Consider the following 27,149-nt stretch of genomic DNA (forward strand, 5'->3'; position numbering starts at 1 on the left):
GAAGCTGACTGCACTGCATGCGTGTCTTGCAGCATAAATGAACCAGCTGCTAGTAAATGAGAGACACCCAGAATGGCTAACTTAAGGCCAGACAGTTCTGATCCCCAGGGACCCCCAGGTCCCCTCCAGCTACGGACCAATAACCTGCCTCAGCACCATGTGGGGCCAGTCCCATCCACCCAGAACCCACAGAGGGTCAGGCACCAGGGACTGGTGAGTGTCAGTACCACGGTCCAGGATGAGACAATGCACATCCATGAGTACATCAGGAAGATGGCCCCAACCGACCGTGTGCTCAGTGAATACCTCAGGCAGCAGAAACCCGAGGAAGAGGAGGAACCATCATAAAAGAACAAGCCCCTGCACGGTATGTACCACCGGCAGATAGAGGAAGCGGCTGACATCCAGAAGTCCTACCGGTGACTGGATAAAGCTGGACTGAAAGATAGCACAGAGGCACTAATCATGGCAGCACAAAAACAAGCTCTGACCACAAGACCCATCTACCACACCAGGCAAGACCCCAAGTGCAAACTGTGTAAAGATGCCCCTGAGACAATCCAGCACATATGGTGCAAGATGCTGGCAGGCAGGGCATACATGGAACACCACAACCAAGTGGCCGGCATAGTATACAGAAACATCTGTGTCGACTATGACCTGGAAGTCCCGGGGTCAAAATGGGAGAGGTCAAGGGTGGTAGAGAATGACTGTGCTAAGATCCTGTGGGACTTCCAGATACAGACGGACAAAATGGGATGGCTATCCAACTAGTTATAGTAGTGGTGGACAAGCAGAGGAAGACGGCTGTAGTGATAGATGAAGTGATACCAAATGACAGCAACATCAGGAAGAAGAAACACGAGAAGCTGGAGAAATACCAAGGGCTCAGAGAAGAGCTCAACAAGATGTGGAGGATGAAGGTAACAGTAGTCCCAGTGGTAATTGCAGCACTCAATGACCCCCAAGCTAGGCGACTGGCTCCAGCAGATCCCAGGAATAAAATCTGAGATCTCTGTCCAGAAGAGTGGAGTCCGAGGAACAGCTAAGATACTGAGCAGGACCCTCAAGCTCCCAGGCATCTGGTAGAGGACCCGAGTTTGAAGGATGAATACTGTGAGAGAGGGGAATTTTTTACAAGCCACAAAATGTTTTAGCACTGATAAAAATCACAATGTAATTTCCTTTACAAAACGAATCTCTCCATAGAACATTTTTGTTCAAAAGTCAATTTTTGTATGTGTTTATTGATATTAATAGCTATTAATAAGCTATTAAGCTTTAATTTAATTTTAAGTTTTAAGTTTTAATTAAAACTCTAAGAACCTTTGTTTTTTTGTGAAATTTGTTTAGGCAGTATGGATGTTCGAACACGAAGTGGAGGGGAAAGAGGGGCAGAGCAACACATGAGGACATTTTTCTTCATACTTGAGAAAATTTCCACCTAACAACTTGTGTAAAATGTTATGTTTTATTTGTGTTATTATTAGATAACATATTAAATATTATTTTTCATAGAATTGTAATTTTGCTATCTCGCTCTACATATCTCTGGAATAAGTAAGAAAGAGTTTAGGATGTGTTGTTAACATAAAAAGCTGGTAAATTAACTTATTTTTAAAAAAGGATTATACAGTAATAGGGCAATTTTTTCTTTGTCCTGTTGAGCCTGTTGTGTGTTTTCCGTTTACACATGCAGGCTGTCGGTGACACTGTCTTGTCCCTTGGATCTTACGCTTTTCCCAATGGACACACAGCTATGCAAGATGCAGCTGGAGAGTTGTGAGTATATTCCTGATCTAGCTGCTCTCTCCGCCCTTGTTATTTCTTGAGCTTCTCGCCTTCCTTCCAGCTGATGTTGCTGACACTTGTTATAGCTACATCTATGGCTGTCTTCCTCTGCTTGTCCACCATTACTCCTCGAGTTCATTAACCATCTGAAGTTTGTCTGTCTGAATACAAAAAACTAAATATACTATAAGAGGAACTACACTGTAAAAACTGTGACAAGAGGTTACTTAAAAAACCTATGGCAACAAAGTGACACTTAATTTACTTAAGTAGATTTTAATTTCAAGTGATTTATGTAAAATTTAGATAAAATGTTAATTAAATTTCAACAAAAAACAATAATAGATATTATTGACATTGTCTTTTAAATATGTGTTGAATTTAGGGACAAAATCTCAAATTGAAGGTTAAAATTGCCTAATTGTAACAAAAAATTAGTTCATTTGAAATGAATCTCTGAGAAAAATTACTTTGAATTTACTAACGATCTGGCAAAGGTTTAGTAAAAATGACTAAAATATCCATTACAAAAAAATTAAAACTTTTTGTTTTTAATTAAAACTCTAATTGGATTCACTAATTTTCCAATTAAACATTATAATTAATGACTGAATAGTAAGAGAAAATCAAATTAATTTAACTTCTTTTCTGAGTAAAATGAATCAATTTCGCAAAGACAACATTCAAACAGTAATTGTTTTTATTGTGGAATTTAAAACATATACAAAATTTATAATATAATATTTTTCTGATTAATTTAGATTGTATGCACTGAAATTCTTCACTAGTGCTTGCCCCAAAATAATAGGAAGAATAGGCCATAATTGAAAATACAGTTTCAGCCAACTTCTCGAGAATGTCAGTCTTTACTTTGGAGGTGGGCAGAAGATTTCCATTCTTTTTATACTCCTCGGTGGCTCTTTCCAGTTACATTTCAGTTTCATGTGCAGACTGTGGAATGGGGAACAGCTTTGGCCAGGGCTCACAACGTTCTGTGAACTTCTGCCTTTTGAGAATAATGGTGTCCTGAGAAGATGTGGTTGCAGCAGAGTCTGCATTGGATACAACTGGATTGGATGATGAGTCATAGTCAGTTGATCAGAGGGGCTGCCGAAAACTGGCAGGATGACCAGGGTGATGCCAACAACCTTCACAGTGTCTTTGTCTTTTATCTGGTCACTTCTGCGAATAGTGAAGTAGTCCTGAAATTTTGGTTTAAAATACTGAAGACTTAAGTTGTTTGAAATCCCAAAGGTATCCTTCACAACACCTTGCAGCTCCTCTACTGTTGGTGGGATCCCTGATGGAAGAACCAACTTCTCCGTTTGGTCATCAGTGATTACATGGAGCTTTATCTCGTTCAACCTAGAATAAAATGTAAATGGACAGAGTTAAGTTAGATTAAGTAGGGTCAACTTTGTCATTTTCTGCTGCTTCAATTTCAAAACTGGTAGTTTAATTCAATACAATCATCCATCAAAACCTATTCAAAATGCATAGTCTACATACTGATCAGCTGAATTTAAGTTGAGGGATCTTCCAACAACTGAAAAGAACACAACATTAATAACAATCGCACTCTCCAAAGTAAAAATTTTACACACACAAATTGTTAAAGACAAATTTGAATTAATACTAAAATTTTTAAAGGTGAGATTCACATATAAAACAATGAAACTCTTTATTAGATTAAAAAGGGAATAGACTCTATTTTCTGTACCGATTTGGTGACAGATCATGACATGAAATAACACTATTTGTGTATTTATATACGTATATATCTTCCCATATTTGAAAAGATGTCCTTTTAATCTACACAAGGTCATCTCTGTATCCAAACACCATTGGGTGTTAAACATAGAAATTATGAAAGACTTATGTCAGATTAAACACGTATTACTATATTATTTCCTGAATGTACCTTTGTCTTGAAGATCGTTACATTGTGACTGAGCATGGGTCTCACTGATACACCGACCAAGTTTAACTGGAAACTTGCATTATCCCTCTATGTGAGCTGTGCCTGCACTAAATTCACAGGGCTCCGACAGCATGAAAATGAAAACCAGTTATTTTGCTGGACTGAGCCACTTTAGCTTAATTACCACAACTGAAAAACACTGCGTGGAGACAAAAGCTTTGAAAAACCGTGACTGACAAAATCCCGCACAAATGATTTTAATTACATCACTCACTGCTGAGTGCAAAACTTTTTCATAAAATTTTAAAAGTAAATGAGGGAGGTTACAGCCCATCGAAATACATAATTGATATATTTTTTTAATATGGTAAAACGTGGTTAGTCAAAGCTCTTAAGTAACACAGCTGCGAAAGCTTGGAAAGTGACCTTATGCTAGCAGTCCACTTCGTGCCATTTTGTGTAAAAATACAATACTGTCATTACAGTGGTCATTATTAATCTAATTTTGACGTATCATACTGTTTAGAACTTTTACTCAAAACTGCTATACGTTATTGTTTAAAACGTGTCGTATATTCGTACAAATTCAGATAATCTTACCTCGGACAAAATGGAGATCATCCACTGCTGAAGCGTGTGTGTCCTGCATGTGGCACAACAGACTACAGGCAGAAGTGTAGAATGATTGAAATGAAAATGCTTTCATTAGTTAAATCTATTAGATTTCTTCATTTTTCACGGTACTCATACATTTTTGTTAAATCTGCTCAACAAACTATTACTTAATTTACCCCAAACAAAATTGTGTAAATTTAAATAACTGAACATCTCAAAAATGTTTAATTTTTCTTAGATTTAATTAAAACAACACATACATGTTTTTACTGATTAATAGTTACTATTACTTTCCTATTAGATACTAATTAACCCAAATCACAGTTTTTACAGTGTAGAGCTCCGATGCAGCCATAGGTATAGCTGCTTCTGACGGACTTGGTCAGCTTTGTTCACTTATTGGGGTGAGGAGTGGAAGGTAAGTGAGTAGAGCTATGCTGTAGAGATGAGACGAAAAATATATCAGCAGCGTTGAACACAGCGTGCTACTAAATTGCATTTTAATTACTAACTCTCTGCCAATTTACTCTTTGACAACTTAAAAGGTATTAAAAATAAGAATTAATGATACATTTCAAAACTTCAGCACTCTGTAGGAATGTGAAGAAGACCTGGAAAGTTTGCAATATTTTAAAATTAAAACTACAATTAAATGAAATAATTAATGAGAGAACAAAATTTCTGATGCAAAGGCTGTGATTGGGGAACTTTGAACATGGTTATAAATCTGGAACATTCCTTGTTAACCAGCTAACGCTAAATAGTAGGGGTGCAACGATAATCGTATCGATATTGAACCGTTCGATACAGTGCTTTCGGTTCGGTACGCATATGTATCGAACATTACAAATTTTTTTATTTATTTTATCAACTTTCCTTCTGACGATGCTGTCTGTGTTGAGCGCTCAGTGGATCTGCGCTCGACAGTGCAGCCTAGGCAGAGTAGTCGAACGCAGATTCACTGAGCGCAGGGCAAGCTAGCGAGACAGAAGTTAAGCTCTCCTTGCAACATGGCAAATTGAACCTCCCCCACCCTCATTCAGATCTGGCGTTTGGAACTATTTTGGTTTTCATGTGACGTATGACCCTGAAGGTAAGCGTGTCATGGACTAAAGTAAAACAGTATGTTGGATGTGCCACGCAATGCTCAATTACATGGGTGGGAACTAGTGCGTTAGTGCAGTTAGCTCATTAACGTGTTGGCCGTCCAGCCCCATGCACGGGCGATCCGCGGTAGCTCGTTAATGGAGATTTGCCGTGTTGTGGCGTTAACGTCATTTCAACAAGATTTACGCTGACAGCACTAGTGGGAACACAACGAATATGACTGCACATTTACGCCGACATCATCCTAGTGCAAAGACAAGTGGAAGCAGACAAAAACAACAAGCACGCACGCTACAAACTTGAGTCATTTAGACAGCCGTTAGCACATGATTCTCCTTATGGGGACCTGATATGTTTAATATGCTGCTGAGAATATAGCCCAGAAGAAGCGTATAGTATAGCTTTTATTTTGGAAAGAGCCATTTCTCTGTAATAAACTCTCTTTTCCAAAGATCAGTGATTCCTCAATCAGATACAGGGCTTGCAAAATTGCCTGCCCGACGTCCCGGGGCTAGCGATTTTTCCAGTCGGGCTACCAAAATCTATCTCTGCCCTGCCCGTCGGCCTATCGTAGGAAGGAAAAATATATGTCAATGCTTTTGCATTCTTTTGGAAATGTAGCTGGGTAATTATGTCATTGGCATCTGTGAGCCACTGTCAATATGTGACATATTGAAATCGCGTTTGAATTTGCACTTGTTTTTTGCTTTCACTTTGCAATCGCACGAACTGTGTATAGAGAGCGACAGCACTGATTGGTGAGTGACGATAATTTGCTCACCAATTCCTCTGACATCGTCTCATCAATCATTAGCTTACTATGCAAACATGACAAGTGAAATCTCCCGCAGCTTAAACATGTGAGAGGTTGATCGCGCAGAGAATCGCTGAGCTTATGTGAGTGCATCTGTAAAAGCAGCAGGATATATATTTTAGTTCTGCTGAGCCAAATAAGACAGGTCAGGGTGAAGAAGTGACAGCCAAAGAAAAGCTTACCACAAAACGGAAAAGTTATGACAAATCAGACTATAAGGCAAAAAGAAAGTGCAGCTTTATGGTTTCATGGACAACAGAATTTCTGTGGCTACAATATGACGAGCTAAATAACAAGGGCTGCAATTAAGTGGTCCGCAGGTGCGCATTCGCTGTCAAAATAAAAAACACGCACTAGATAAGAAGTTGCAACGCGTGTTTGCGTACATAAGATTTTCAGGAGGAGGACAGACATTTGTTTAGAACTCTTAAAGATGTCGAAGAAGCAAGCTCCTTTAAGCAATTACTGTGATGTTCCTCCACCTCCAAAGAAATGTCAGGAGTCCGAACCACAAAAGAAGCACGTATTCTCAGAAAAGTAGTTGCAGGAGGTGAGCTGGCTTCAAACAAATGATGAACGCACAGAGATGTGGTGCGGAATGTGCCGTGAAAATTTAATAAATGACAAATTAAAAAGGCATGAACATTTTTTTTTGTATCAAAAAAATATCAAACCGTGACACCAAAGTATCGAACCGAACCGAACCGTGAATTTTGTGTATCGTTGCACCCCTACTAAATAGCTAAAGCACTGTCAAACATATGCATATGGCGTTGTACTATATCATTATATTAATCCCTTTACTATAGTATTCTTTTGTTTTTATGTTTTAGTTTCACTCTGATTTAATGGTATGTGGCGGTGCAATGTAAAATAAAGCATCGGGAGCTGGGATGCTACATCCTGACTCCTGTATTCTTTGGCTTGCTACTGAATTGTGGACCTACGCACACATGCAGACACAAGGAGAGCAGTACAGTGAAAAGATGGATATGGAGCTGAATAAACTACAGGGTGGGCCATTTATATGGATACACCGTAATAACATGGGAATGGTTGGTGATATTAAAGTCCTGTTTGTGGCACATTAGTATATGTGAGGGGGCAAACTCCTCAAGATGGGTGGTGACCATGGTGGCCATTTAGAAGTCGGCCATCTTGGATACAACTTTTGTTTTTTCAATAGGAACAGGGCCATGTGACACATCAAACTTATTGGTAATGTCACAAGAAAACCAATGGTGTGCTTGTTTTCAACGTAACTTTATTCTTTCATGAGTTATTTACAAGTTTCTGACCACTTATAAAATGTGTTCAATGTGCTGCCCATTGTGTTGGATTGTCAATGCAACCCTCTTCTCCCACTCTTCACACACTGATAGCAACACCGCAGGAGAAATGCCAGCACAGGCACCCAATATCCGTAGTTTCAGGTGCTGCACATCTCGTATCTTCACACCATAGACAATTGCCTTCAGATGACCCCAAAGATAAAAGTCTAAGGGGGTCAGATCGGGAGGCCTTGGAGGCTTTTCAACTGGCCCACGACGACCAATCCACTTTCCAGGAAACTGTTCATTTAGGAATGCTCGGACCTTGCACCCATAATGTGGTGGTGCACCATCTTGCTGGAAGAACTCAGGGAACGTGCCAGCTTCAGTGCACAAAGAGGGAAGCACATCATCATGTAGCAATTTCAAATATCCAGTGGCCTTGAGGTTTCCATTGATGAAGAATGGACCCACTATCGTTGTACCCCATATACCACACCAAACCATCACTTTTGTTGTTTCAACAGTCTTGGAGGATCCATCCAATGTGGGTTAGTATCAGACCAATAGCGGTGGTTTTGTTTGTTAACTTCACCATTTACATAAAAGTTTGTCTCATCACTGAACAAAATCTTCTGCGTGATCTGAGGGTCCTGTTCCAATTTTTGTTTTGCCCATTCTGCAAATTCTGTGTGCCGATCTGGGTCATCCTCGTTGAGATGCTGCAGTAGCTGGAGTTTGTAAGGGTGCCATTTGTGAGTAGCCAATATCCGCCGAAGGGATGTTCGACTAATGCCACTCTCCAGTGACATGCGGCGAGTGCTACGCTGTGGGCTCTTGCTGAATGAAGCTAAGACAGCCACTGATGTTTCTTCATTAGTGATATTTTTCTTGCGTCCACATTTTGGCAAATCCAACACTGAACCAGTTTCACGAAACTTAGCAAGCAGTTTGCTAACTGTAGCATGGGAGATGGGTGGTCTCGTAGGGTGTCTTGCATTGAAATCTGCTGCAATGACCCGGTTACTGCGTTCACCAGATATCAACACAATTTAGATCCGCTCCTCACGTGTTAACCTCTTCGACATGTAAATGGCTGTGAACAAAGAGAAACTTGTAAATAACTCATGAAAGAATAAAGTTACGTTGAAAACAAGCACACCATTGTTTTTCTTGTGACATTACCAATAAGTTTGATGTGTCACATGGCCCTGTTCCTATTGAAAAAACAAAAGTTGTATCCAAGATGGCCGACTTCTAAATGGCCACCATGGTCACCACCCATCTTGAGGAGTTTGCCCCCTCACATATACTAATGTGCCACAAACAGGACTTTAATATCACCAACCATTCCCATGTTATTACGGTGTATCCATATAAATGGCCCACCCTGTACATCGCAGTTTTTTGACGTGAACAGTAAACATGGACAAGACATGCTGGAGAAGCCCTTCACTGAAGAAATCACTGAGCATTAAAGATAAGGCATCAGCTCTAAACATTCTGGTTCTAAATGCTCATCAAAATCATCTGGGGGTATTGAAGCGGCATGAGCAAGAGCATTGGCAGAAGCTGCAAGAGCTTGTGAAACATTTGTAGAAAGGGAAAATGCCATCAAGGTTTCCAAAGCAAGATTGGAGGCTAATTTAGATGCCCTGCATTTTGAAAAGTAGGCAGCAGCTGCATTGCCCAGGTAGACACATTAAAGGCCGCAGGCTGCTGTGGCTCAGGAGGCAGAGCAGGTCATCTACTGGAAGGTTTGGAATCAAATGTTTGGTGGATCGATCCCTGGCTCCCCCAAGTCTGCATGCCAAATATTGCAAGATATTAACCAAAGCTGCTCTCTGATGCATCCATCAGAGTATGAATATGCGTAAGCACTTTAATCATAGAAGAAGATCAGTGAGGAAGAAAGTGCTCTTGTGAATGTTAAGTGCTTTGACTGCACCATGAACAAATGAAAACCAATATGCAGCTAGTCCCCTGATGAAGAGTATGCATCCAGTGCAGGTGTGATGGACATGGCAAAAACTTTGGCACATATAGAACTGGTCGGTCACAATTATCACAATTTGATGACTGTCCAGAAACCTACAGATCATGAACGTCATCTTTCCTTACCACAATAAAGGATTTAAACCTTACCACCAGTTAAGAGTTGGACTTGCTTGCAGCATTAGCCCCATTGTGCAGAAGCCGCCATGCAACTTGCAGGACAAATGGATTTCTCAAGGATCAAAGTATAAGGAAGAGTATCATATATCTTATCATCCCGTCTCTTTCCTTACTCTTTCCTGGTGGCAGTTGGGATCATTCCTTGTCTTGACAAGCTGTTCAGCTTGTATCCTCCAGTCGTCTTTGTGTATTAGGATCAGCTGTTCTTTCCTCCTGTGCGTGATTACCTGATTACCTTGTGTGTGTGCATAGATAGTGGGTGTCGGTCTGTGCTCGTTGTCAGCTCGTCTGTGTTTCATGGTGTTCTGTTCCTTGTTTGCGTCTCTCTGCCCCTCACCCCGTTTTGTATGATCTCTGGTTTGTTATTTAGTTTTTCCAGTCTAGGTTTCTTCAGTTAATTGTCATGCCTCACTGCCTGTTCTGTCACTCCGTCACTTGGAAATAAACGTCACTAGCATCATCAATCTACTGCCTGCATTTTGGGTCCTCTTTCCCTCCAACACCACACGGCTCGCCTCGGCAACTGTGACACAAACAGCAGTCGCTTTCTAAAACATCAGATTTGTATCGGATTCAGTACCACATACGAAAGTGACCCAGGTCGGATTTAAAAATATCGGATTTGTGCTGTTCAAACTGTCATACCATGATCGGATATGGGTCGCATGCGGTCAAAAAAGTCGTGTTCGATGTGCTTTTGCCTGCAGTGTGAACGTAGCCTAAGAATGAGGAAAAGACAACAAGAAAATAAACACGCAAACAAGAAACACATTTTTTTTCCCATTCAGGGCAACTGTGTTGGTTCTTGGTATTAGTGCAGTTTGAAACATTTTTGATGCATTTTTCAAAAGTATATAATAACAACTGATAGTCGTTTTGCTAAATTTTCCATGTTTTTATTTACCTGACCAAGTATTGGAAATACTCAGCGAAATACTTAGGTCATATCTTTTTCAATTCAATTCAATTTTATTTATATAGCGCCAAATCACAGCAACAGTCGCCTCAAGGCGCTTTATATTGTAAGGTAGACCCTACAATAATACATACAGAGGAAAACCCAACAATCATATGACCCCCTATGAGCAAACACTTTGGGAAGGAAAAACTCCCTTTTAACAGGAAGAAACCTCCAGCAGAACCAGGCTCAGGGAGGGGCGGGGCCATCTGCTGCAACCGGTTGGGGTGAGAGAAGGAAAACAGGATAAATACATGCTGTGGAAGAGAGACAGAGATTAATAACAAGTGTGATTGAGTGCAGAGAGGTCTGTTAACACATAGTGAGTGAGAAAGGTGACTGGAAATGAAAAACTCAATGCATCATGGGAATCCCCGGCAGCCTAAGTCTATTGCAGCATAACTAAGGGAGGATTCAGGGTCACCTGGTCCAGCCCTAACTATATGCTTTAGCAAAAAGGAAAGTTTTAAGCCTAATCTTGAAAGTAGAGATAGTGTCTGTCTCCTGAATCCAAACTAGAAGCTGGTTCCACAGAAGAGGGGCCTGAAAACTGAAGGCTCTGCCTCCCATTCTACTTTTAAATACTCTAGGAACAACAAGTAGGCCTGCAGAGCGAGAGCGAAGTGCTCTAATAGGGTGATATGGTACTACAAGGTCATTAAGATAAGATGTGGCCTGATTATTTAAGACCTTGTGTGTGAGGAGCAGGATTTGGAATTAACTTCTGGATTAAACAGGAAGCCAATGAAGGCAAGCCAATACTGGAGAAATCTGCTCTCTCTTTCTAGTCCCTGTATCATGGATGGATAAAGCTGTGTGTTATCTGCATAGCAGTGAAAACCTATGAAGTCTATTAGATAGATATGACACAAACCACTGCAGTGTGGTACCTGTAATGCCGACAGCGTACTCTAATCGCTCTAATAGGATATTTTGGTCGACAGCATCGAACGCTGCACTGAGGTCTCGCAGGACAAGCACAGAGATGAGTCCACTGTCAGAGGCCATAAGAAGATCATTTGTAACCTTCACTAAAGCTGTTTCTGTGCTGTGATGAGCTCTGAAACCTGACTGAAGCCATTCCTTCAAATAAGCCATTCCTCTGCAGATGATCTGTTAGCTGTTTGACAACTACTCTTTCAAGGATGTTTGATATGAAAGGAAGGTTAGAGATTGGCCTACAATTAGCTAACACTGCTGGCTCTAGAGATGACTTTTTAAGTTTAATTACTGCCAGCTTGAAAGCCTGTAGTACATAGCCGAATATTAGAGATAGATTGATTATATTTAAGATCGAAGCTTAAATTCATGGCAGGAGTTCTCTGAGCAGTCTTATAGGAATGGGGTCTAAAAGACATTAGATGGATTGGAGAAATGAATTACTGAAGTTAACCCAGAAAGATCAATCAGAGAAAAAGAATCTAAATGAATATCAATGGTGCTGTAGATAATGTTACATCTGTGAGATGATTATAAGTCTTTTTTTTTTCTCTAATGGTTAAAATTTTATTTTATTTATTTATTTATTTTTATTTGTGAAGAAGTTCATGAAGTCATTACTAGCTGTTAAAGGGATGGTTGGCTCAACAGTGCTCTGATTTTTTGTCAGCCTGGCTACAGTGCTGAAGAGAAACCAAAGCCCAATCAAGATGGTTTAGGAGCATAGAGTGAAGTCAAAGGGGCCAACAAGTGCTCAGTACTTTGTATGTTATATTTCATGAAAACTACCACATGTGCTGTAATATAAAGAGCTCTGTTCTTCTTCCAGTAGCTTCTGGAATCTTGATTTTAAATTACTTCCAGCAGATTTTGGGGCTGCTATCCCCATTTTAACATACTCATCTAATGGTATACTGCAGTGGGAGAAGGCAAAATTAGTTGAAACAAAGAAATTAAAAAATAAATTGAAGTCAAAATGTAAACTATTCATATTATGTATTATATTGTGTACTTTTTATGTCTATTATGCTGATGCTGTAAAATTTATGATTCTAATTTTTATGTTTTAGTTGGCTACACCACCAGTGATCTTGTGTTCATGTGGCAGTCTGACCCAGTTCAAATGGATGAGATTGCTCTCCCACAGTTTGACATCAAGCAAGAGGATATAAAATATGGAAACTGCACAAAGTACTACCAAGGAACAGGTTAGTAATCTGTAATTGAATTAAAAGACTATGTCCAATTTCTGTAAATTGAAATTTTATTATACTATGCAGGCAAAAACTAGTCTGTGCATGTATTACTTCTAGGCTAGGCTATAGTAACCCGTTATTATCAGGTCACTCTAAGAGCTTCTTGTAAAGCCTTCAGTTTGTTTAGAATGCTGCAGCAAGAGTACTGACAGGGACTAGAAAGAGAGATGATATTTTCTCCTAATTCCATCGCTTACTCTCAGGCTACCTGTTAAATATAGAATTTAAAATCCTTCTTAAATAAGGTCTTAAATAATCAAGTCCAATCTTATCTTAAATAAATAATAGTAGTATATTGTCACAGTAGGCCACTTCTCTCAGACTGCAGAATTACCCGAGTTTCTCAAAGCAGAATGGGAGGAAGAGCCTTCAGTTATCAGGCCCCTCTTCTGCAGAACCAGCTTCCCTCTCTACTTTCAACATTAGGCTTAAAATTTTCCTTTTTGACAACTCTGGATCAGGTGAGCCTGAATCCTCCCATAGTTACGCAGCAATAGGCTTAGGCTGCTTGGGGCTTCCCATGATTCATTGATTGTTTCTTCTTCGCTCACCTCATTTTCGTGTTCTGTGCATTTATCGACCATTATTATTTTTATTCATTAGCAGTGATTAAACTCTATCGCTCTCTTCTAGTGTGTCTTTTGTCACTTCTACTCTCCCCTCCCCTAAATAGTTTCTTCCTGTTAAAGGCGAGTTTTTTTGTTCGCGTTGTCACCAAGTGATTGCTCATAGGAGTTGTCTGATTGTCGGGATTGTCTAAAAAGATAATTTGCCATTATTAACTATAATGAAAATAAGATAGTTTGTCTCAAAGTAATGCAGAAAATATTGAATATGAACAGCTTATCTTATCTATTTAAGATCTGTGTGTTTGAGTATTTAATCATTCTCTGTTTCCAGGATACTACACCTGTGTCGAGGTTATATTTACGTTGCGACGGCAGGTCGGTTTTTACTTGATGGGAGTTTACGCTCCAACACTGTTGATTGTTGTTTTGTCCTGGTTGTCATTCTGGATCAACCCTGATGCCTCAGCTGCAAGGGTGCCACTAGGTGAGTACCACAAAAACACATTTTGCATTCTTTGTTTGAATCACTTTACATTTAAGTAAACTGTAACCAAATGTTTGCATTTCAGTGCTGGGTACCCTATACAGAGAAGTGTTTGGCCTAAGACTCCTCATACTTAAATTTCAATACAGGCATTGATTATTTGTGTTTGCAGGTAACACAGCTGCTTCTTTATTCAAGACAGTTGGACACCTCAAAGGAAAAAAAACATACAAATCACTTAATAATTGTTAATTTCCACTTAGGTCTTGCATTGACCATGCTGGTTCATTGTCAATACATACTGGTGCAATTAATGGGACAATGAATTACGTTCTATTACTGTGCTTCCCTTTAAAATCTCAGCTTTGAAATAGGTTTCTTGAAAACAGCAGCTGAATTCATGAAAACACTAAATTTATGAAAAGCATTTGTCAAGAGTTTGTTAATTTTGACAGATGATTTTCGTTTAATATTGTCACCTAAATTCTTTTACTTTTAGTATAGTTTTAGTTAACCAAAAGTCATAAGATTATTGTTGATTAAATCTAAAGTTGATTCAGTTGACTAAAATATAAAGTGTAGAGGTCTCATGTCTTTCCAGTGAGAGTAGCTCCAAGGGTCAACCTTTTGCTGTGTTTTCATGAGAAACAAGGAGCATGGGAGAAAGCTGTACCATGTACTGAAAAGAAAGAAAAGCAGATGTAGATTAAATGTCTATGTCTAACCTTAATGCACAAGGATCATTTCTAAACTTGTCTCACCTGTCTCCCCAGCTTTATCGGTTCTGATTGAATCCAGTCTCCCCAGCAATGCCTGATCTCATGTTACTTTATATAAAATGGACCCCATTAAGTTCCATAAAGCTTGCCATCCAGATTTTAGAATAGAGAAATGGTATGGCATCTTTGTGTGTACATGAGCATATTCTTATTTGTTGTGGCTACGACTGTTACTGGAAGACAAACTGATAAATTTGTCATTTATCTGTGTAGAGCCATATATTTTGTTTCTTACATTTCACCTTCACAAAGCTACTGTAAAGCAATACTTATCAAACCTAGTTCAGTAATCAATTGCTATGAACATGTGGTTATTTCAGCATATATAGCATGTAATTCGGGCAAATATAAAGCAAATCTGACTATGCTGGCCTTTACAGAATTGTAATTGGATTAATAAGACATGACATCAACAAATTTAATAACAAGATGCATGTCTCAGAGGGGCTTTAACCAGGCCATTTTCTGAGAAACATCCTCTTCCTGATGTTAAATTTGTTTTCAAGTCCTATTGAGAGCATTATTATATGCATGCATGAGATTTTCATTATGAATCAGTACCTAATTTCAGTCAAGATTCCTCGTTGCTCTGTTCCCACAAAGACAGATTGAATATTGAATGATGAGAAAAAAAAGTGCTAGCTGTAACTGTAGACTGATCATTCACTTCTTAAAACTTTACCTCACTAAAACATATTTTAATACTACTGTTTCCCTCTGCTCAGATTGACATAATGATGCAGCCATACATTTAATACTGTGCTTGATAAAGGATCATAATGTTCAATTTACAGAACTCTTAAAGAAGGCATTCAGATGTAACTGAGTTGTAGCAAATGCGATGTTATATGTATATTCAATATGGTGTATTATAATGATCACTACTTTTAAAATTGAATCTCCTCTTTTTGATGTATCCAAGCAGAATTAAATGATCAGAAATCTCAATTACCTGGAAATGATTATTATAAAATGGTAAAATTAACATGTTAACGTCTGTGCTTTTCTAGGTATTTTGTCAGTGCTTTCGCTATCCAGTGAGAGCATGTCCTTGGCTTCAGAGCTACCAAAGGTTTCCTATGTAAAGGCTATTGATATTTGGCTCATTGCCTGTCTGCTCTTTGGTTTTTCATCCCTGGTGGAATATGCTGTAGTCCAGGTCAGTTCTTGCAAACAACCACTCACACTGTACTGTAAAATACATCTTGCTATATATAAAATATCTGTGTACACATAGCTTAGTTGGAAAACCTACTTGGGGAACAAGCCTTGGGACAAGATAACAATAACTGCATCAGCAATTCAACAAAATATTTGCATACTATTTTGCAGTGTAGAGGTTTCTGTCAGAGTTTAGGGTCCAGATGCAGATGTGCAGAGATGGAATTCTAAACAAAAAGCAAGCGTTTATTTTGGCTGCCGTTTGCTGTTTTTGCATATTTCTCCATCTCTGAGTGAAGTCCCCTCACAGTCTTTTGAGATGCAGCACCAGGCTTATAGCCTGGTTTATAGCTTGGTGCTGCAGCACACACACTGTCTATTAAACCGACCAGAATCTGTTTGTGCGTTTGCAGTTGGAGACTATCCCAGTTGCCATTGGTGAAGAGACAGGGTATACCTGGACAGATCACCAGTCTCTAGGCTATAATAAAAATGAAATGTTTATTACTTAAATTCAAAAATAGTACCTAGAACTTTTCATTCATGTTTCCCATGGAAATAAGTTGACAGAACTTAAAAGGAATCCTAGTAATGGTCAACAGTGGCTAACACAGAGCACTGCAGTCAAGCGAGCCGACATCAATTTTCTTACACTGACTGCACTAAGCTTTACAGTAGCGCTTCTTCTTTGTTGCTGATTGAAAACACAGGCGCAAGCACACACACACACACACACACACACACACACACACACACACACACACACATACAAATGAACACATTCACTTTTTTTCTCTTCAGGAAATTAAGAGAAATTAAGCTCCTGCACCATTGTTTTCCTGATTGGGTGTTCATTTATTCTTCTTTTCAGTTTGGGTGGCAATGTTATTCTTCCTTCAGCTACTCTACATCTCTGTCAAGGTTGATTTCTATCGGCAGCAATATCCCACAGAAAATAAAGGACAATTATGCTCGACTTCAAATTCTCATCAGATTCCTCTTCTTGGACATCTCATCGCAATCCACTGCACAAACATAAGGACATTTCTGTTCAAATTCAATATAATATTACATAAAAATTTATCTGTGATTGTGGACATGAAATTGCCAGTTGACTCTTCCTCTGGGTTACCTTCTCTACATGTCTGCCAACAGGCTTATTTTAATAAATAAAAATGTACATAAACAATCATCTTCAATAGTTGACATGAAATTCAGTGGAAGAATGCTTGTAAATCCCTCCCTCTTTGGGATTTGCTGACCATAACCCATCTATTAGACTGTCTTTTAATCAATTTTAACTTTGGTTTTATCGTTCTTCTATTGAGTCTGTTTTATCTCTTTGTTTGGTGGCATGGTTTGGTCAGACCTCTGTCACAGAGAAAAACTCAATAAATCAGATTTTGCCTCTCTGTACTCTAAACAGGTACAGAGGGTGGCTTTATCAGTTCTTTATAATGGTTCCCATTCTCTACGGGGTGAATTTCAGTGTCTTCCCTCTGGACGGAGGTTTCTAGTTACAAGATGCAGGACAAAGCATTATAAAAACAGCTTTGTCCCTGCTGCTCTCACTAAACCTAATAAGAACTGTTTTTGGTTTGAGTCATCTTGTCTATTTACCAAATATGTCTCTGTCAGGATTAAATACGTGTGTGTGTTTTGTGAAGGGATGCCATATGCTATCTTTTTTTCTGTAAAACAAATTTACCTAAAGGTATAAATACAGTAACCTTGAACCTTGGAGGGGCTGAACTGCTGATCTTTAATAATAATATGATTAATAATAATAATAATAATACATTTTATTTGAATGTGCCTTTCAGAACATTACATACATTTTTAACACAATGTTATCACATTCCTTTGATGTGATGTGATCATATTGCGTTGACTGTATTGAGCAAAATTGTCCTTTAATTTTTGTGGAATATTGCAGCCAATAGAGATTAAACTTGGCACAGATTTACAGCAGTTGGATGACAGTAAGAATGTGTTGAAAGTTTCAGGTCAACTTTCAAGGATAATTTTTAATTTATTTTCGAATGTGCCTATGTGCTGTGTCTCAGTCCAGCTCTGTCCAGCGATTGATAGGATTTCAGCCACTTCTATCTGCCAGTGGTACATGCAGGGCCCGATCCTTCCATCATAATTCTTCTCCCTGCCTCCTCTTCTTTCTCAGGTTTCTGATGCCTGAGGTATTCACTAAGTACATGATCAGTTGTGGCTGTCTTTCTGATGTATTCATGGTTCTTTATTGTTTTTTCCTGAATTTTTTTTTTGCTTTTATTTTTTGTGGCACTCGGGCCTCTACAGCCGAAGGTTTTGTTGTCTTGATGTCAGTGGCGTCACCTCCTTTGGCCAGCTGATTATACCAACCGGCAGGGTGTAGGCGGTGATTACCTGGATCTTTTTCTCCCCATTCAGCTGACTCCTCAGCACCTACCTTCTCTCTGCAGGTATTTGCTGGTTGCGGTTTTCCTAGTGGCTTCTTCATGGTTTCCATTTGCCTGTGGGATTCCAAAGTACTTGTAGCCGTCCTCAATGTCTGCCTTCTGCTAGTGCAATCCCCACAGTTCTGACTACCTTCCCTCTCTGCTTCTCCGAATGACATTTAGCTGTTGTTGCTTTATATCCTCGTGGTGTGGATGAGTGAATCGATGTCTCGTTCACCCCTGGCATACAACTTGATGTCATCCATTTAGAGGAATTGGCTAACAGTTGCTCCATTCCACTGTCAGTATCCATATTCAATCTTGTTAAAGGTATGGGTGATGGGTTTCATGCCTATGAAGAACAGCAGTTGGGACAGAGCATCTCCTTCGTACTTGATGGTGACTTGTTCAGTTGTCTTGAATTTGGCCTATAGGTTATAGCATTGTTGTTCAAATTACAAGGACATGGATGTGAACAGCTGTCTCCCTCAGGATAACCCTGGTTTGGGCCGTACAGTTTTATACTACAACAATAACAAGTACTATTATGGGTATCTTCTTCCGGAAGCAACGTGGCAGTCCTGTTGTCTCCTTATGAGTCTTCACTCTGTCCCCACCTCCTATCTGCTCCTTTTTCCTGGAATCACAAAGACAGACACAAAAACACCTCCCTGCCTAGCGCTGATCATTTTAATATTACTGATTCTACATGTCTAGTTCAGGACATTCTGTTCAGACTCCCTTCGGTCCAGAGAATATCCTTCTAACATTATCAAGTGTGATGTGTAAGCATGTTGCAAAACCCTCTGCGCTAAGTCAACTCTTCAATATTTCAGTCCAGACATGCCGCTGGATGAAGCTTTTGACCTTCAAACATGGAGCGCTAACTTGTTTATGAGCACACTGCATTGTGTATATAAAAACAATAAAACCAGCTTTGTTTAATCATTTTAAACCCTAACACTCTTTCTTTTTTACCAATTCCTTATGTGCCTGATCCTCTTAGCTGCTATGCGGCCTGACAGGAGCTTCCGTGTTGTGCTTTGGCAGGTTATCATTCCCTTCTGGGGATCCTTGGGGATCAGGACTGTCTGGCCTTCTGTCCTATTCTGGGTGTTTCTTATCTATTAGCAGCTAGTTCATTTGTACTGGAAGCTGCTTATGGAGTGCAGTTAGCTTCTTTAGCCAATAGGTGTGAATATATGACACGTGAAGGTCTGCCACTGTGACGGTTACTGGATCCTGTTCAAGGTGGTGCTGTGGTCCTAGCTTCCCTATCTACTGAGCATTGTTGTTATGAGCCCCATCCTTGATAATACTAATATTAATAATAATTAATAATAATCATTATTAATAAATTGATTTGTATAGCACTTTTTAAAAGATAGGCTTGCAAAGTGCTTCACATTTTGAATAAAAGTCACACACTGCAGATAAGTATGCATGTTAAAACATACTGTCACACCTTCATTTCAGCCTACAGGCAATTATGGTCTATCCTTCAAACTCCACCATTAACCACCGTTACCTTCACCCTCCACATCTTGTCGAGCTCTTCTCTGAGCCCTTGGTATTCCTCAAGCTTCTCGTGTTCCCTCTTTCTGATGTTGCTGTCATTGATGCCGCTACATCGATCACTACAGCCGTCTTCTTCTGTTTGTCTACCACCACTGTGTCTGGTTGGTTAGCCACCATCATTTTGTCCGTCTGTATCTGGAAGTCCCACAGGATCTTAGCTCGGTCATTCTCCACCACCCAGTCTCCCAGTTTGACCTTGGGACTTCCAGGCCATATTCGGCACAGATGTTTCTGTACACTATGCCGGCCACTTGGTTATGGCGTTCCATGTATGCCTTGCCTGCTAGCATCTTGCACCCTGCTGTTATGTGCTGGATTGTCTCAGGGGCATCTTTACACAGCCTGCACCTGGGGTCTTGCCTGGTGTGATAGACCCCAGCCTCTATGGATCTTGTGCTCAAAGCTTGTTCCTGTGCTGCCATGATCAGTGCCTCTGTGCTGTCTTTCAGTCCAGCTTTGTCCAGCCTCTGATAGGATTTCTGGATGTCAGCCACCTCTGCTATCTGCCAGTGGTACATACCGTGCAGGGGCCTGTCCTTCCATGATGGTGCCTCCTCTTCCTCCTCATTCTTGGGTTTCTGCTGCCTGAGGTATTCACTGAGCACACGGTCGGTTGGGGCCATCTTCCGGATGTATTCGTGGATGTTTGTTGTCTCATCCTGGACCATGGTGCTGACACTCACCAGTCCCTGGCCTCCTTCCTTAAACTTAGTGTACAGCCTCAGGGTGCTGGACTTGGGGTGAAACCCTCCATGCATGGTAAGGAGCTTCCTTGTCTTGATGTCAGTGGCTTCTATCTCCTCCTTTGGCCAGCTCATTATCCCAGCAGTGGAGCAGTGTGATATGACCAAAAATATTTATCACGAAATACATTTGAAAATTTGCGATAACGATATAACTGATGATATAACTGGCACTAGACAAAACACTTTACATCTCCACAACTTTATTAGTGCAAAAAAAAAAAATCAATGTATTTTCACTTAAACAAGCAGCTGTTTTTTATGTGCATTAAAGTTATATAAAAATTTAACAGTGCAAATGCAAATTCCTTACTGACAGTTTAACCAAAAGGCATTTCCAGTGGAAATTGGCCGACATATCCTCAGCATAACCATTTATAATATCTACAAAACTTAAAAAGAGGTTATACACACACAATACGGTAATATTATGTTGAAGCACAGTACGCATCACTCCGCGAGGCTCCTGCCTATGATAGCTGTAATGCTCCGACAATCCATCAAGCGGTGTGGATTCATAGCTTAGCAAAGTTGCACTACAACATTTGACAGATTTTCCAGCGCCGTGTACCATATAAAATTGTCATGATCCTGGGTCCTTTTGACCCAGCGTTTTGTGTTTTCTCTTCGCGATTTTGGTTCTGTTCTCTAATTGGTGTTTACCCTGTTCCCCCCGTGTGTTCCTGTTTTATTGTGAAGGTCTGCGTCTTATGTGAGTGTTTTCAGTTTGCCTCCCTGGTCTCGTCATGTTAATCACTCCCAGCTGTGTCTCCCACCTGTGTGTAATCTCCCTGTGTTCTGAGTGTATTTAAGTTGTATTTTCTGTCTTAGTAATTGCTGGTTCGTCTGTGTTGTTTCCCCTCGGTCTCCCCGTATGTATTTCTCCGGACCTCCCTGCATCCTCATTCTGGTTTGTCTTATTAGTTTACCCAGTTTAGGTTTCCGGTTTCATGTTTTGTCGCCACCGCTGTTTGTACTTACACCCCTGTAAATAAACACTCACCTGCACCAGAGCTGCCGCCTTTTGGGTCCTGTTGGGGGAAAACTCTGTAAAAGACCCAGGAGAAATAAAGACACAATGAGACAAGATCACTTTTTATGCTTTAACGTGTACACGGGTAAGCTGTTCAGAACAACTCACAACGTGTACAGAGGCTGGGCACTTTTTATAGGAAAGACAGTGAGAACAGGATAAGAAAATACAAAACAGATAAAATAAACAACTCCATATGTGGCGCTAGTCTCGTCAGCAGAGAGCTGTGAGAGATAAAACAATCTAAAACAATATGTCCCAAAACAGTATGTCTTTGCTGAGAAAGTCTAAAAAGATAATTCTAAACTAATCTAACCATAGACAAAAGGGCATGCTTGCACATTTAAAAGAAGGTAAAGAAACATAGAATCATTTTTCCTGTAACAGGTCCTTACTACAAATCCACACGGCTTGCCCCGCAAACCGTGACAAAAATCATTTCAAGGTCAGTAAACACAACCAGAATTCATGCATACATTCATACATTCATACATAAGGCACATGGGATTATAAGGGGCACCAGTTCCACACCACTGAAGTTGCAGCATTTTTACAAACCAATTCTGGTTTATCCGTTTCAACCATCCGCCTTTGCCCTTCTCATTCTGTGTCGCCGCCACGCTTTTTCCACCATGTGCGTATGAAAACAAAGGCACTGCGCATGCACGTTTTACCCATATTCTATCGCGATATTTCATTTTCTTATCGTTGCCCAACATTATACCGGTATTACCGTGAACGGTATGATATGGCCCAGCCCTACCTAGCAGGGTACCTGATCACGGGCAGGGCGTAGGTGTTGATAGCCCGGATCTTGTTCTTACCATTCAGCTGACTTCTCAGGACTTACCTGACCCTCTGCAGGTATTTGGTGGTTGCAGCTTTTCTAGCGACCTCTTCATGGTTCCCATTTACCTGTGGGATCCCCAGGTACTTGTAGCTGTCCTCTATGTCTGCAATGTTGCATTCTGGTAGTTTGATCCCCTCAGTTCTGACTACCTCCTCTCTCTTTGTTATCATCCAACTGTATTTCTCCAGTCTAGTCTTGCAGTCTCGGCTGACTACTTGGTCTACCAGTATCTGGTGTTTTGCACCTCTGGTATTCTTGCCAATCCCTTTCTGTGCCCCACTCATTGGGCTATTCATCTTAGCCGCTATGATGCCTGACAGGAGCTTCCACATGGTGCTGAGGCAGGTTATTGGTCCGTAGTTGGAGGGGACCTGGGGGTCCTTGAGGATCAGGACTGTCCGGCCTTTGGTTAGCCATTCTGGGTGTCTCTCGTCAACTAGTAGCTGGTTCATTTGTGCTGCCAGCCACTCGTGGACTGCAGTCAGCTTCTTTAGCCAGTAGGCGTGAACCATGTCAGTTCCTGGTGCTGTCCAGCTCTTCACACTGGAGACCCTTTCTTGGATGCCTGCCACGGTGATGATTATGGACCCTGTTGAGGGAGTTTACTGTGGTCTGCCCTCAGATCCACTTGCCACTGAGCATTACCGTTATGGGTTGCGTCCTTCTTCCATATGCTCTTCCAGTATTGTTCCCTCTCCAGCCTTGGTGGTGCTGTTCTCATAGGCTACGTTCACACTGCAGGTCTTAATGCTCAATTCAGATTTTTTGATCAAATCCAATTTTTTTGTCTCCTCGTTCACACTACAAATAAAATGTGACAGCAAACGCACTCTAGTGTGAACGCTCAAAGTGGCCCGCATGCGCAAAAGAAGACATCACACACAACACGCTCTGTTTAGACCCAGAGCAAACAGTATTGTTTGACTGATGGCCCTTAATATAAAGACTTCGGACTTTACGTTTCCCAATTTTTGCTTTAAGTTTTTTTCTTATTTACATAATAATGTAGATAACTTAATAATGATCCTTATTGCTGTTTTAGAGAGGAGCGGTGCTTCAAAGGATAGTTGCAGATTTCTGTCAGAATCTGCAGATTATACAGTACAAATAAAATGTTCACGTTTTCTTCCCAACAGTTTCACTAACATCTACACTGGATGGCCAGGAAGCGTTCACGATGTCTTCTCGGGCGCTTCTCCGGCGCTGATAATTGGCGTCTGTCTTGTGTCAGTGACGTAAAAGACAGATTCAATGCGACATGACCGTTCAAACAGCAGTCGCTTTCTAAAACATCGGATATGTATCGGATTCAGTACCACATACGAAAGTGACCCAGATCGGATTTGAAAATATCGGATTTGTGCTGTTCACACTGTCATACCATGATCAGATATGGGTCACATAGGGTCAAAAAAATTGGATTTGATGCACTTTCGCCTGCAGTGTGAACGTAGCTATATTGTTCCCCTGCCACTGAGAGTACACCTTAGCTGGTTCTGTGGAGAACAGCTGGTTTATTCTCCTACCTTCGATCTCTCTAGTGTACCTCTTCAAGCGGCTGGCCAAGGCTGTGAGTTGTTTCCAAGGCCTCAGGTATGGACAGCTTGCTGTACTTCTTAGGCACCTTCTTTGTCTCACCTTTCTGCAGCTCTGATAGTTGGCTAACCTTCCGCCGTACATATATATATATATATATATATATATATATATATATATATATTAGGGGTGCAACGATATTCGTATCGATATTGAACCGTTCGATACAGTGCTTTCGGTTCGGTACACATATCGAACAATACAACATTTGTAATTTATTTTATCAATTTTCCTTCTGACGATGCTGTCTGTGTTGAGCGCTCAGTGAATCTGTGTTTGACTACTCCGCCTAGGCTGCACTGTTGAGCGCAGATCCACTGAGCGCTCAACACAGACAGCATAGTCAGAAGGAAGAGCGCAGGGCAAGCTAGCGAGACAGAAGTTAAGCTCTCCTTGCAACAGGCATTGAACCTCATTCAGATCTGGCGTTTGGAATTATTTTGGTTTTCATGTGACGTATGACCCTGAAGGTAAGCGAGTCATGGACTAAAGTAAAACAGTATGTTGGATGTGCCATGCAATGCTCAATTACATTGGTGTGAACTAGTGTGTTAGAGCAGTTAGCTCGTTAACGTGTTGGCCGTCTAGCCCCATGCACGGAGCGATCGGCGGTAGCTCGTTAACGGAGATTTGCCGTGTTGTGGCGTTAAGGTCATTTCAACGAGATTAACCTGAAAGCACTAGTGGGAACACAACGAATATGACTGCACATTTACGCCGACATCATCCTAGTGCAAAGACAAAAACAACAAGCATGCTACTAACTTTAGCCGAGTCATTTAGACAGCTGTTAGCACATGATTTTGCATTCTTTCAGAAATGTAGCTGGGTAATTATGTCATTGGCATCGGTGAGCCACTGTCAATATGTGACATATTGAAGTCGCGTTTGAATTTGCGCTTGTTTTTTTGCTTTCACTTTGCAATCGTGCGAACTGTGTATAGAGAGCGACAGCACTGATCTGTGAGTGATGATAATTTGTGCACCAATTCCTCTGACATCGTCTTATTAATCGTTAGCTTACTATGCAAACATGACAAGTGAAATCTCCCGCAGCAAGCTTAAACATGTGAGAGGTTGATCGCGCAGAGAATCGCTGAGCTTATGTGAGTGCATCTGTAAAAGCATTTCAGTTCTGCTGAGCCAAATAAGACAGGTCGGGGTGAAGAAGTGACAGCCAAAGAAAAGCTTACCACAAAACGGAGAAGTTATGACAAATCAGACTATAAGGCAAAAAGAAAGTGCAGCTTTATGGTTTCATGGACAAAAGAATTTCTGTGGCTGCAATATGATGAGCTAAATAACCAGGGCTGCACATAAGTGGTCCGCAGGTGCGCATTCGCTGTCAAAATAAAAAACACGCACAAGGGTTAGGGTTAAATTTAAAAACTGTACTTTTGAGTTAAAATATATATTTATAATTTTAATAAATGACAAATTAAAAATACATGAACATTTTTTTGTATCGAAAAAATATCGAACCGTGACACCAAAGTATCGAACCGAACCGAACCGTGAATTTTGTGTATCGTTGCACCCCTAATATATATATATATAAACACCCAGCACGCCCCTGCGGGCGGTTTATCCTTCAAGCTCGGGTCCTCTACCAGAGGCCTGAGAGCTTGAGGGTCCTGCGCAGTATCTTAGCTGTTCCCAGGACTGCGCTCTTCTGGACAGAGATCTCCGATGTTGTTCCCGGGATCTGCTGGAGCCACTCGCCTAGCTTGGGAGTCACCGCACCTAGTGCTCCAATTACCACGGGGACCACCGTTACCTTCACCCTCCACATCCTCTCGAGCTCTTCTCTGAGCCCTTGGTATTTCTCCAGCTTCTCGTGTTCCTTCTTCCTGATATTGCTGTCATTCGGAACCGCTACATCGATCACTACGACCGTCTTCTTCTGTTTGTCTACCACCACTATGTCCGGTTGGTTAGCCACCACCATTTTATCCGTCTGTATCTGGAAGTCCCACAGGATCTTAGCTCGGTCATTCTCCACCACCCTTGGGGGCATCTCCCATTTTGACCTCGGGACTTCCAGATTATACTCGGCACAGATGTTCCTGTACACTATGCCTGCCACTTGGTTATGGCGTTCCATGTATGCCTTGCCTGCTAGCATCTTGCACCCTGCTGTTATGTGCTGGATTGTCTCTGGGGCATCTTTACACAGCCTGCACCTGGGGTCTTGCCTGGTGTGATAGACCCCAGCCTCTATGGATCTTGTGCTCAGAGCTTGTTCTTGTGCTGCCATGATTAGTGCCTCTGTGCTGTCTTTCAGTCCAGCTGTGTCCAGCCACTGGTAGGATTTCTGGATATCAGCCACCTCCTCTATCTGCCGGTGGTACATACCGTGCAGGGGCCTGTCCTTCCATGATGGTTCCTCGTCTCCCTCCTCTTTCTTGGGTTTCTGCTGCCTGAGGTATTCACTGAGCACTCGGTCAGTTGGGGCCATCTTCCCAATGTATTCTTGGATGTTCGTTGTCTCATCCTGGACTGTGGTGCTGACACTCACCAGTCCCCGGCCCCCTTCCTTGCGCTTAGCGTACAGCCTCAGGGTGCTGGACTTGGGGTGAAACCCTCCATGCATGGTAAGGAGCTTTCTTGTCTTTATGTCAGTGGCTTCTATCTCCTCCTTTGGCCAGCCTATTACCCCAGCAGGGTACCTGATCACGGGCAGGGCGTACGTGTTGATGGCCCGGATCTTGTTCTTACCATTCAGCTGACTCCTCAGGACTTGCCTGACCCTCTGCAGGTACTTGGTGGTTGCAGCTTTTCTAGCGGCCTCTTCATGGTTCCCATTCACCTGCGGGATCCCCAGGTACTTGTAGCTGTCCTCTATGTCTGTAATGTTGCCTTCTGGTAGTTCAATCCCCTCACTTCTGACTAACTTCCGTCTCTTTGTTACCATCCGACTACACTTCTCCAGTCCGAATGACATTCCAATGTCATTGCTGTATAGCCTGGTAGTGTGGATCAGTGAATCGATGTCTCGTTCACTCTTGGCATACAGCTTGATGTCATCCATGTACAGGAGGTGGCTGACAACTGCTCCGTTCCGTAGTCGGTATCCG

At 41.1% G+C, this 27,149-nt stretch overlaps 1 protein-coding gene across 1 annotated transcript in view; it reads left to right on the forward strand.

The window, feature by feature from the left end:
- The window catches only part of LOC146706901 (glycine receptor subunit beta-like), an 85,668-nt gene that overhangs the window by 46,972 nt on the left and 11,547 nt on the right, over positions 1 to 27,149 (forward strand). Inside the window, exons 6-9 of the mRNA XM_085458191.1 lie at positions 1,700 to 1,782; positions 12,662 to 12,799; positions 13,748 to 13,900; positions 15,690 to 15,838. Of these exons, the coding sequence (XP_085314317.1) occupies positions 1,700 to 1,782; positions 12,662 to 12,799; positions 13,748 to 13,900; positions 15,690 to 15,838 (523 nt within the window). The remainder of the gene's footprint in view (positions 1 to 1,699; positions 1,783 to 12,661; positions 12,800 to 13,747; positions 13,901 to 15,689; positions 15,839 to 27,149) is intronic.

This window comes from Copadichromis virginalis, linkage group LG6 (assembly GCF_057382275.1).
Source record: "Copadichromis virginalis isolate Kocher_CV1m ecotype Utaka linkage group LG6, C_Virginalis_male_GT1.1, whole genome shotgun sequence".
NCBI lineage: Eukaryota > Metazoa > Chordata > Actinopteri > Cichliformes > Cichlidae > Copadichromis > Copadichromis virginalis.